The following is a 12,215-nucleotide window of genomic DNA, read 5'->3' as shown; positions in this document are numbered from 1 at the left end:
AAGCAAACCATATGGAATGGGGGTCTGCCCTCCTGACGAATGCCTCCCTCCCCCACAGCAACCCCGAGTACAAGGACACACCCATGGATATCGCACAGCTCCCCCATCTGCCGGAGAAAACTTCGGAATCTTCAGAGACATCCGACTCTGAGTCAGACTCTAAAGATACCTCAGGTATTACAGGTACTACTGCTTCTCCATGTTCTGTAGTGACTGCGTGCCTATCCAAACACAAGGGGTGGGAAGAGGCCAGACGGCCACCATCAGAGCAGAGAACTGTTAAGTTTCATAGAGAGACATGTCACATCCAGTTGGTAGAACCTCTCTACGCATGTGTGTGTATACCACTATAACACCACCTACATATGTGCACACATATAGGTGTGTGTATATATATGTGTATGGTATGTATACATGCACATATGTGTTGTATATATAAACGTATGTATGTTAAGGTATATATTTATACACATGTAGATACATTTATGCATCCCAATATGCCTGTACGCACAAAAACCTACAGAGAGAGACCGACTGATTCAGCGATCACTCAGCATCAGCCCTGCACTGGCCACACAGAAGGAGTCTTGCCCTAACCCCATAGTGAGCTTGGGCCTCTTTACCAGAGCCAAAGGCAGGACTATCTCTGCTACCTCTAACAGTCTGTAACTTTAAGCCTGAAATAATCACATGCTTCTCAAGCTGGGACTGAGCCTCCAAAGCAGGATAGTTAAGAACACTGGTAAATGACTCTGGAAAGTACCCTTTCTGAGTAGTTCTTTGGGACACAAAAAAGTTCATTTAAAAAGTTACTTTTCCTGGGGCGCCTGGGTGGCTTAGTCAGTTGAGCGTCTGACTTTCGCTTAGGTCATGATCTCGCGGTTCGTGGGTTCGAGCCCCGCGTCGGGCTCTGTGCTGACTGCCAGCTCGGAGCCTGGAGCCTGTTTCGGAGTCTGTGACTCCCTCTCTCTCTGACCCTCCCCTGCTCACACTGTCTCTCTCTCTCTCTCTCTCCTAGAAAAAAAAAAAAAAAATATTTAAAAAAAAAAAAGTTACTTTTCCTCCAACCCCCAACTCCCATTCCACAGGCACAGTCAGAGCCAGGGGGCACAGAACTTCACAGAATTCTTCAGCTGCAAAGAACCCTGAGCCTCTTCTAACCCAACATCTTCCACTGAAATCAAATAGTTACATGATTCCCCCAAGGTTCTAGTGCAGGGTGCCATCCAAAAGCATCACAGGACAGCTATAAAATCAGCATCATCCCTAAATCTTCTGAGCTGTGTTACTGGGAAAACTCCCTCTCCCTCTAACGTGCCAGATGGCTAGGGTTCCTCCACCCCCAGCCCCCATCCTTGGGGCACCTGCTCTCCAGGCCTGTGAGCTCATATCCCTCTACCCCAGACAAAGCTTCAAGGAAGTTGGAGGAGATGAAAAGCACAGAGGACCTTGACTGTCTTCCTATCCTAAACTGCATGCAGTTGCCAAGTCCTTTCCTGGGGCAGAAGTTCTAGAATAGACGTTCTAAATATGTCGTATTTAGCAGAGAACAAAAACAGACAAAACTTCCCTGCCCCGTGGAGCCTGTATTCTAGTTGGGGGAAGAGATTCAGGTCAATGAAAATAAGCACCATCTGATTCCCTGAATGGCTGGGTGCTACCGAGTTGTTCCTCACACAACCTTAGGAATAGGGAGTGTGGTTTTCAATAATGATCAAATATTCACCAACGGAAGGTACAGACGTCTGTAGAAAGTCACCTTGCATACCATCATGTTTCTGTGTCACTAACAGCTTATTCCAAGTTATTTACCCTGACTCCCTGAATATTTTTGCAGGACTTCTCAAATGTTAATGTGCTAAACAATCACCGGGGGATCTTGTTCAAATACAGAATCTGATTCAGCAGGCCTGGGATTCTGCATTTGAAAGAGGCATCCGGGTGATGCAATGCCGCTGGTCTATGAACCACACTCTGAGTAAAGGCCCAGCTAATCGAGGCCCTCAAGAGAGAGAAAGCCCAGGCTTTAGGTAGCAAAGGTGGTGGAACAGCTCAGGTGGGCCAACACACCTCCCCAGCCCCGCCCCCCCCGCCCCCACCCCAGCACGTGCGACGCGGACGCCGCCCTGCTAACGTGGTGTCTCTTGTCTCTCCTCCCCCCGCTGCCGTCACCTCCGGCGACTGGCCCCGCGTAGAGGACAACGAGAACTCCAAGTCCGACGAGAAGGGTAATCAGTCCGAGAACAGCGAAGACCCGGAACCCGACCGGAAGAAGTCGGGCAACGCCTGCGACAACGACATGAACTGCAACGAAGACGGCCACAGCTCCAGCAACCCGGACAGCCGCGACAGCGACGACAGCTTCGAGCACTCGGACTTTGAGAACCCCAAGGCGGGCGAGGACGGCTTCGGCGCCCTGGGCCCCATGCAGATCAAGGTGGAGCGCTACGTGGAGAGCGAGTCGGACCTGCGGCTGCAGAACTGCGAGTCGCTCACGTCCGACAGCGCCAAGGACTCGGACAGCGCGGGCGAGGCGGGCGCGCAGGCCTCCAGCAAGCACCAGAAGCGCAAGAAGAGGCGGAAACGGCAGAAGGGCGGCAGCGCCAGCCGCCGGCGCCTGTCCAGCGCGTCGAGCCCCGGCGGCCTGGACGCGGGCCTGGTGGAGCCCCCGCGGCTGCTGTCCTCCCCCAACAGTGCCTCGGTGCTCAAGATCAAGACGGAGATCTCGGAACCCATCAACTTCGACAACGACAGCAGCATCTGGAACTACCCGCCCAACCGGGAGATCTCCAGAAACGAGTCCCCCTACAGCATGACCAAGCCCCCCAGCTCGGAGCACTTCCCGTCCCCGCAGGGCGGCGGGGGCGGCGGGGGCCTGCACGTGGCCATCCCCGACTCGGTCCTCACCCCGCCGGGCGCCGACGGCGCCGCCGCCGCCCGCAAGACTCAGTTCGGCGCCTCGACCACCGCGGCCTTGGCCCCCGTCGCCTCCGACCCGCTGTCGCCCCCGCTCTCGGCGTCCCCACGGGACAAGCACCCAGGGGGCGGCGGCGGGGGCGGCGGCAGCGCCCCCAGCGCGTCCAACTCCTTGCTGTACACTGGGGACCTGGAGGCGCTGCAGAGGTTGCAGGCGGGCAACGTCGTGCTCCCGCTGGTGCACAGGGTGACGGGGACCCTGGCCGCCACCAGCACGGCCGCGCAGAGGGTCTACACCACCGGCACCATCCGCTACGCGCCCGCAGAGGTGACCCTGGCCATGCAGGGCAACCTGCTGCCCAACGCTCACGCTGTTAACTTCGTGGACGTTAACAGCCCCGGCTTCGGCCTCGACCCCAAGACGCCCATGGAGATGCTCTACCACCACGTGCACCGGCTCAACATGTCGGGACCGTTCGGCGGCGCCGTGAGCGCCGCCAGCCTGACGCAGATGCCCGCCGGCAACGTGTTCACCACGGCCGAGGGACTCTTCTCCACGCTGCCCTTCCCCGTCTACAGCAACGGCATCCACGCGGCACAGACTCTGGAGCGCAAGGAGGACTGAGGCGCCGCCCCGCGCGGGCCAGGGCTCCGCCCGGAGGCATCGTCGATCGGCGTTTTCGTTTAGACCTTTTAATTCTAGCACTTTGAATTCGAGCAGGTCAGCGTCCTCTCTCACCACGACGGCCCCCATCCCACCCCCTCTTTCTTTAACTTGACTTATGCTTTCCTGTAAAGATATGTTTATTTTTTGCCTTCCGAGAGTCAGATGACCAGTTGCCTGCCATTTTGTCTTCTTCTAAGATGTGTGTTGGGTTGTTTTGCTTTCCTTTTGCATCTTTATTAAGATGTCTTTAATGTTGTATATGCCTCTGCCATAGAATACTCAGTCTTGTGGTCAAGAGATTTCTCCAGTGACAACCATTGGGTTTTTCTTCCTAAAGATCTTGATATGATCAAGATTGAAAGAGACAAGCATAAACAATGTGCCCTGTTTGACTAAGTCAAATGAAATGGGGTGGTTTTTTTTTGTTTTGGTTCCTAATTCCTTTAAAGCTAGGGGGTATAGTATTTTAGAATTTTATGCAGAATTTAATTCTCTTTTTATGGTTAAGATTTTAAGATTTTCTTACTTGCACATAAAAATAATTTGGATTCTTAAACTTAATTTCTGGCCTGTGACTAGAATGTTTAAAAAAAAAAAAAAGCTGGACTAAATGTTAATTACTGAAACATTAACTTAATTTCTAAAACCATGGTGCTATCATTTATTAATCTGTAATGTCTTCATACAAAATGCAGCTCCTGGGCTGGGTTTTGGGGGAAAAAAACAAATGTGTTCTGTCCCGGTCTGGAGTCCCGCCGCTGCAGTCTCCTTGGTTAGTTAAGACAAAGCCCTCATTAACGTTTGCTGCAGGACTTAAAAATTTTTTACCTCCCAACTAACAAACATAGCCTCACATTAAATTTAATGGGTCAGTAAAGCCCTTTTTAAAGGGGCTTTTGGAAAACTCAATCAAACTGATTTGAGGAGCAGTTTAGGTACATACTGCCTTTTGTTGAGCTGGGTTTTGTTTTGTTTTGTTTTGTTTTTCCCTCTTCTCAGTCTAACTGAGTCTAATTTTTGCAACTTCAGTAATACTTCAGAGTAAAAGAAGGAAAGGATATTTAACATGTCTTGGTTTGATTTTTTTGTTTTTGTTTTTTCATTTCTTGCTAAAAAAAAAGGTGGCATTTTGGGGGACTGATTTGATTTGATGGAATTTTTTTTCCCCTTCAGTTCTCTTATTTCTAGGTTGAAACCGGTAAGGTTTAAAACTAAAGAATGGGTTAATAAGCTTCAAACATAACTGCAACTGAAAACCGCACATTAAGTACAAAAAAGGAAAAAAAACAAAAAAAAAGAAAAAAAGAAAAAGAAAAAGAAAAAATATCCTATTTTGTCTTCGTTGCCAGAAATCAGTGTAGTGTCAAACACTCCAAATGACTGTCGAGTATAAATTCTTCTTCCACTCCATTTTTGGCAGCTGTTTGTTAAAGCATCTAATAACAGATGTGAGAACTGTAATGTGTGCAATGTGTACGTGTCCTTGGCTGTCAGTCCCATTGCAATTTCAATGTGTGTTTCTATATGCAGTATATACTAAGCTAACGTAGTTGTTTTGTCCTTTGTCTTCTCTGTGCTCTATCTCTAGTCCGGAGTGGTACAGTCCCATTCCTGCAGTCCTAGTGAATCAGTGATTCTTGGGGGTTAGTGATTTTTGTGTGGTGGCTTTCCTCTGTAACGTCACCCTATGCTGCTTCTACGGTCTGTGAATCTTCCGTTTCACTTTTTGAAATTCCTGCTGTTGCTTTGCTGGTGTATATTCTCCCAAACTTTCCTTTCTTTTCCTCCCTCTCCTGTCTCCCCCTTTTCCCTCCCCCATCTCTCCTATCCTCCCTTCTCCGAAATCTTTTTCATTCTCAGAGATAAAAAGACTCTTAACTAGCTCAAGGTTAATGGAGCCATTTTTCCCACAATGGAGTTCTGGGTATGACTTTTTTTCTTCCGGAGTGCACCGCAAAGCACTGAAGAATAATGCTCAGATATATTCAATAAATTGATGCCATATAGCCTCAGTTGTTAACATTCCCAGAGTCCCTTGTGCTCTACCTATTTAAGCAGTGGGTGCTTTTCTTTGGTTTCCTTCCAGGTTGGCTGATGGAGCAATATATAAAGCAATTACCAGTGAGACAGAAAATTATTTCAAAGGTCAACCAACATTTTTTAAAAACAACAGGGGAGGGGATGACAGAATATAGAATTGTCATATATATTTGTTCATGTGTGCAATGCTAATATAGTAATTCGGCTGTCCTTTGAAGATCACTGTGTTGAGTGGTTTCCTCTAGGACCTTTGATTCCATGAGTGGGGCCCACATCACTGTGGAATAATAACCACAAGAAGTTAAATGCCACAAATTTTAATAACGAGGTTACTTGAAGGATTTAAGTAGGTTTAGAAGGTGAAGAAAGCCAGTCATGATATTTAAAGATTAATTTTGGAAGCTCTACTCTAGCTATCGAACAATCAAAGGAATGCACCTATCGGCTACAAAGAACAGCTAGACAGCTGTTTTTTTTTCTTTATAAATGTTTCTGTGTTGTGTCAAAATGATTTCTGGTGATTTAAACTAACAGATAATCACAGCTGCTGTCTAAATCCATAGTGTTTAAAATTACAATATGAAAAAAAAACACTTCATTACCTGTGAAGACTGTGTCTGTGTTTTTAACTATTTCTTGTACAAATATATGAAACCTTTTATGAGGAGACTGGTGCCAAGTAGCTGAATAACGGGGAAAGGGATATTCTGTTCGTAAAAACCTTAGCAGTGTTACCAACTCTACACTATATAAAAAAAAAAAAAAAAAAAATTAAAACATTACAAAGTGACAGCTCTGGTACATTTGTTTTGTGTGAAGCTAACCGGACCTAACTTCCTGAGTGCCTGGCTTATTTTGAAACATTTTTTTTTCATTGACCATTGATAATGCTGCAAATCAGAAATGTACATACTTCATTTACAACAGGGTTCTTTTTATACTTTTGTAGATTCTCATACATGTCACATACATGGTTGTCTTTATGTAACTTAATTTTTTCATCCGCAGGTGCCATTTTCATAATAAACTTCTCTTGGATTTGTTACTATCTGGCATCATTTCTTTTACATGTAATCATCCTAACTAATGAATGCTGGTAGTATTTGTTTAAGCAGGTACCTTGGTCATTACTCTTGATTTCAAAAAAAATGTTCAAAAAAAATACATCCATATTTTTGCTAGTTTTGGAAAAAAAATGCATAGCTCGTGTAATGATGAGGTTGACAAGGCACAGATTAAGATGCTAATCCAAATACTACACCAAACTTGCAACCATCCTAAATTTTCAGCTACCCCAACTCATTGTCATACTGAGCATTATTATGCACATTATCAAAGCTGAACAATGGGCCTGCACATTAACCGCTGTGGGAAGTGTGCATTTTTTCTTGATTAATGGACAGTAAGTGATGACAGTTTCCATACATTAATCATTGAAAATGCACTCGATATTTTCATTTATTACGATCTATAACGTATAACCAACTGTTCCATTGCTTATATCTTCTCTTTATACTAAATCTGTATTTTCTTTCTCCAGATAAGCCGAGTAAGTCATGATCGTGCTGTGTTATTGGTTAGGTCAGCGAGCAGCATGCAGCCTGTCACGTTTTAAGGCAGTTCGGCTGGCTAACAAAAAAGGAAAGAACACTTCAACTTGCTCTCTCTTCAAATAAGGATACAGATGTGTCCTGTGTTAAATCCATGCTCTCCAGAAAATGAAGAGAGATGATTGGGTTGGTCTCCAGCAAAAGGCACGTTTGTCCCAGAGCCACCAACTACAGTAAATGTCACTCCTCAGTTTAAGTCTAAAGTGACATTTGCCAACTTGAGGATACTTTCTATTAATGGAGGCTTGCTTCAGACTGGCAGATGTGGAGATGTGGTTATAGTTCTCAGCTATGCCTTTGACGGGTCCTTCAAATACTTAAAAACTGGAAATAGGGAGAGGGTAATTAAGAACACTGAATTGGGTTCTCCCAACACTTTTCCAAAATTTATCTTTCACTTGTGCTCTTGAGAGTCAGCAGAAGATAGTAGAGCAAGACTGAGAAGCCAAAACATGGGGGAGCTAGAAACTCAATCCTGAACAGAGTGGGTGCTGAAGCCAGCTTCTCGGAAGTATCCAGTCTGGAAGGTGCTGAGGAGGCCAGCTGCTACTGGTGGCCTCAAGAGTTTTGTGTAGAGGAGGGTCTGCCGAGGCAGAAGGGCAACTGGATGAATGTGGTACTAGGGCCGGCCCTCTGTCAGCTGACGCCACGCGGGTTGGCCCTAACGCTGTATCGCTGGACTTTGCTTCACCCCGTGGTCTGGAGGTGGTGGCAATGAGAGTCGCAGAGCAGCGGCCAGAGATAGATGGATGAAATGAAATCCTCACAGCATCTGGAGCTTCCGCTGTAAACGTGGTAGAAACCCTGGATTCTCACCCAGTCTCAAGCCTCCCTTAGTACCAGCAAGTTCCCTGTCCCTTATTTGTACCTATCAATGCTAAATTATGCCACTAATGAAATAAAAAACATCTCTTGGCCAGAAAGAGCACAAGCGAGCTCTGGGCTCAGACCCACTGACAGCCAGGAGCCCTGCCACGTCCCCAGCGCCAGGCCGGCAGCCAAGCCAGGGCCCTGAGCCCCCAGAGGCACGGGACCTCTCCCTTGCCAGGCTGGCAGCAAGTCAATGTGTCAAGACTCCAGGTTGCAGGTCATGGACAGAACAAGGATCTGCAGCCAGCACTCCAGACCTTTCCTCTTCTCCTTCCCAGCCAATCCTGATACTTGTCTATTTGGCAAGAAGGAACAAGAAAAAGAGACAAGAAAAGCTTCAAATAAAGGCAGCAGGTGGGACAACAGGGAAGATAGGCATCAGTTGAGCATAAAGAACCTGATTTTAGTCCTTGTGGACTATAATTCTCGCCCATCTTTGCCTACCCCTAGACAAAGCCTATTTACATTGAGCATGTTTACAGTAATTTGAAATCAACCTGGCCCCTGCAATGAAGGTGAGATAATGTAAGAGATTGCATTGAAGAGATAATGTATATTGTCACACCCAGAAGATAGTCTGTTGAAGCTAAAAAGATTATTATCCAGGTTCAAAAAGTAGGAAGAATAGAGGACTTAGGAGAGAAAGAAAAATACCTTTGCCAATACTTCATATCATATAGTGACACAAGACAAACTTTGTTCTTGGGCTTAATCCCCAAAGAATGACAACAATGAGCAGGCTTAAGAAACAACTTGATAGGCTAAGGTAAGTGATCCCCCTAGATGCTCCTGCTTTCATGTATCTCCTAGGAAATCACTGTGAAGAAGGGGGGCTGTCCTGGTAAATCCCCCACAAGCACAAACCATGGCTCTTTCATCTTCATGTCCCCCCTTAAGGCCTAGCTTAGTGATTTACAAACAATCTTCACTCATTAAAGATCTGCAGAATACCAATGGATGAGAAAGAAGGAAGGGAGGGAGGGAGGAAAAGAGAAAGTGGGGAAGGAAGGGGAGGGAGGGAGGAAGGAAAGAAAAGAGAGAGAGGAAGGGAAGGAAGGAAAAGAGAGAGAGGAAGGAAGGGAAGGAAGGAAGGAAGGAAAAGAGAAAAAGGAAGGAAAGGAAGAAAAAAAAAGAAAAGGAAGGAAAGAAATGAAACATAGCTCATCGTCAAGAGGCAAATTCCATACTACATGGCAATGAGAAACAATGAAATCTGGCCATGTGTAGCAACATGGATGGACCTTGAGGGTGTTATGCTGAGCGAAATAAGTCAGGCAGAGAAGGACAAATATCATATGTTTGCACGTATAGGAGGATTAGGAGGAACTTAATGGAGGGCTGTGGGGGAGAAGAAGGGCGGAAATGGTGGGGGAAAGGGAGAGAGGCAAACCATGAGAGACTCTTGAATGCTGACAAAAACTGAGGACTGATGGATGTGGGGGGGAGCGGGGGATGGGCATGGAGGAGGGCACTTGTAGGGATGAGCACTGGGTGTTATATAGAAACCAATTTGACAATAAACTATTTGTAAAAATAAAAAAAGGCAAATTCTACTAGAAATGTCTATGTGGTATGGTGGGATAACTTCACTTTCTATCAAGAAAGGAATGGCAAAATGGATAAAGCAGAAAGTTAGTTTATTCCTGCCTTCCTGGAGATTCCGTAGAGCTGGCATAGAGTTGGCCATTGATAAATGTTGGCTGGAGGATGGGGATGTGTGTGTGTGTGTGTGTGTGCGTGTGTGTGTGTGTCTCCATAACACAATCTACTCTGTATACAGCAATAAATTAGGTAAAACAAACAGAGAAAGGATGGAGAAAGAGTCCAATCAGTTGGTAACTTAGTCAGCTTGGACATCATCTACCATCAACAGCTAAGTAACTGGATCTTAGTTCCGCAAGAAGGTACCATTGAATAACATATCCTCACTGATGAACACTGAGCTGTAAACTCAGGAATCATCCAGAGGATGATAGCAACTCTCCAATAGAAATCACATCTCCTTAATTCTAGTGGTGAGGGTCTCTCTGGCCCACTATTGGCTAGTTCTAATTTTTGGAAGACATTCAGGTGAAATCTCTCTTCTGGAGGTAAGTGGAGTATTTTTCTGAGTGGCCTTCAAAGACGTAAAGATGGCTGTCAGGGTTTGATAACCCTCTAGGCTGTCACCCGTTCTTCCAGTTGTTCCTCCAGCGCACTGTGACAGATGCCTTCCCTAGCCTGGTCACTCTCATCTGGGTGTACCAGAATTTGTCAAAGCCCTCAGTTTGCTTCCTATTGCTTTCCTGGGGTTGCCTTTTTTTTTTTTAACCACAAACTGAGCGGCTCGAAACAGAAATTTGTTCTCTCCCAGCTCTGCAGGATATAAGCCTCAACTCAAGGTGCCAGCATGGTCAGATCTTTTTGGAAGTCTCTGAGGGAGAGTCTCTTCCATGCTTTTCCCCTGGCTTCTGATGCTTACCAGTAACCCGTGGCACTATCTGACTTACAGTTATACCATTCCAATCTCGGCCTCCATCATCCTATGGTCATCTGCCCCCTGTGTCTCTATGGCTTCAAATGGCATTCTCCCTACTGTGTCTCTCCTCTTCTAATAAGGACACCAGTCATGCCGGATTAAGGACCCACCCTACTCCAATAAGACTGCGTCTTAAGTAATTACATTCACAGTACTGTATTGTGAGAAGAAAATGAATGTACTATCACATGCTGAGCTACTGAGGGCTACAACTTTAACTTTTTGGAGGACATAATTCAACCTAAAGTATGGCACCTGGGACCAGTCAGAGAGCTCCAGGTGTGATTTGGTTCCAACGTGGGATAGAAGTCCCATTGTATCTCTTGCTCAGGACCCTGGACTCTTCTTGTTTAATTTTGAATTTTAGGGTATGTATTTTTTTTATCTTTTTGTTTTTTTTAAGTAGCCTCTACCCCCAACACAGGGTTTGAACTCACAACCCTGAGATCAAGAGTCGAATGCTCTACCGACGGAGCCAGCCAGGCTCCCCCGGACTCTAAGCTCTAAATTAAAACAGCCTGAGCGTACAGTCTCTACTTAGTAGCCAGATCAAATTGTTATCTCATCCTGAACCTCTAGTCAAGCAGAACGCCTTGGCTTTTTCACAAGTTTTGTTAAGGTAGGTCTCCCACCTCCTTTATATATATAACCTTCATGTAATGCTGCCATGTGCTTAGGTGAAAAACAATTTAAGGAAAGAAGTTCACTAATTCATTAGGCATGGAAGGGGAGCAAGAGCCTGTTCCTGTGAAAACACTTCTCATTGTCATTGTACTTTATATGCCCTCTGAGACAGCTTCCCCCAGCCATGCTGGAGAGGTGAGCCCTGGCCCCAGTATCTAGGAAATCTTTATGGCATATGATACATCCACGAAAAAGATTCCCAGTGGGCTGAGGAAGGGAAAAAAGCACCATGAGAAAGAAATGGGAAAAAAATGGACCAAGTGTCACCATCAGCCCTCCTATGGGGGCAGAATGGGGTTAGAGATGCTGGTAGGTAGCAGTAAAATCAACATTCAAAATTCAACAAGGAATAATGAGGCCAAACTCATCAACTTTCTGAAAATGAATGGACCTCCTTTTGTCGCCTTTTGTCCCCTCTTATGGATCAAAATCAAAGGGATTACTGTAAGAGTGTCCTGTACTTTTGTGGGGACAAAACACAGTTGTGTTCATTCTTGTATTCAACTCTCCCTTTTTGGCAGTCATGTCATACACCGTGAGGAATGACTCATAACATTCCTGTGCTGAAAGAATTTTTCTAGAAGAGTAAAATTAGTTTCCATTTTTTAAATATATCCAAACTATTAAAGCTCCTTAAAAAAAGAAAAACAGAGGGTAGGGAGGTGGCTCTTCCTCGCACTGAAGGAGTTCTCAGATTTATAGAGGAAGTGTCAGACACAGGATGTAATATCCATGTGACCCCCCCACACACCTCCCCCAAACAAAACCATTATACCCTTGATGAAGTATCGACTTTAGAGTTTTATCTGTGCCATGAATAATCACAAACTTGGGAGTCTCAGGGCACAGTTCATAAACAAATAATTATATCACAATGATAATTTTTCAGGAATTACAACATCAATCACGG

General features: G+C 45.6%; 1 protein-coding gene across 1 annotated transcript in view; it reads left to right on the top strand.

The window, feature by feature from the left end:
- Positions 1-4,032, top strand: part of NPAS3 (neuronal PAS domain protein 3) — a gene marked incomplete at its 5' end in the record, with an annotated part of 443,219 nt that extends 439,187 nt beyond the window's left edge. Inside the window, 2 exons of the mRNA XM_039216556.1 lie at positions 59-183; positions 2,196-4,032. Of these exons, the coding sequence (XP_039072487.1) occupies positions 59-183; positions 2,196-3,541 (1,471 nt within the window). The remainder of the gene's footprint in view (positions 1-58; positions 184-2,195) is intronic.
- Positions 4,033-12,215: the final 8,183 nt, after the last annotated feature.

The sequence above is a fragment of the Hyaena hyaena genome, unplaced genomic scaffold (genome assembly GCF_003009895.1).
Source record: "Hyaena hyaena isolate Hyena2069 unplaced genomic scaffold, ASM300989v1 scaffold_639, whole genome shotgun sequence".
Lineage (NCBI taxonomy): Eukaryota > Metazoa > Chordata > Mammalia > Carnivora > Hyaenidae > Hyaena > Hyaena hyaena.
Note: the sequence above shows the minus strand (reverse complement) of the source record. Positions and strands in the feature narration are given on the sequence as shown.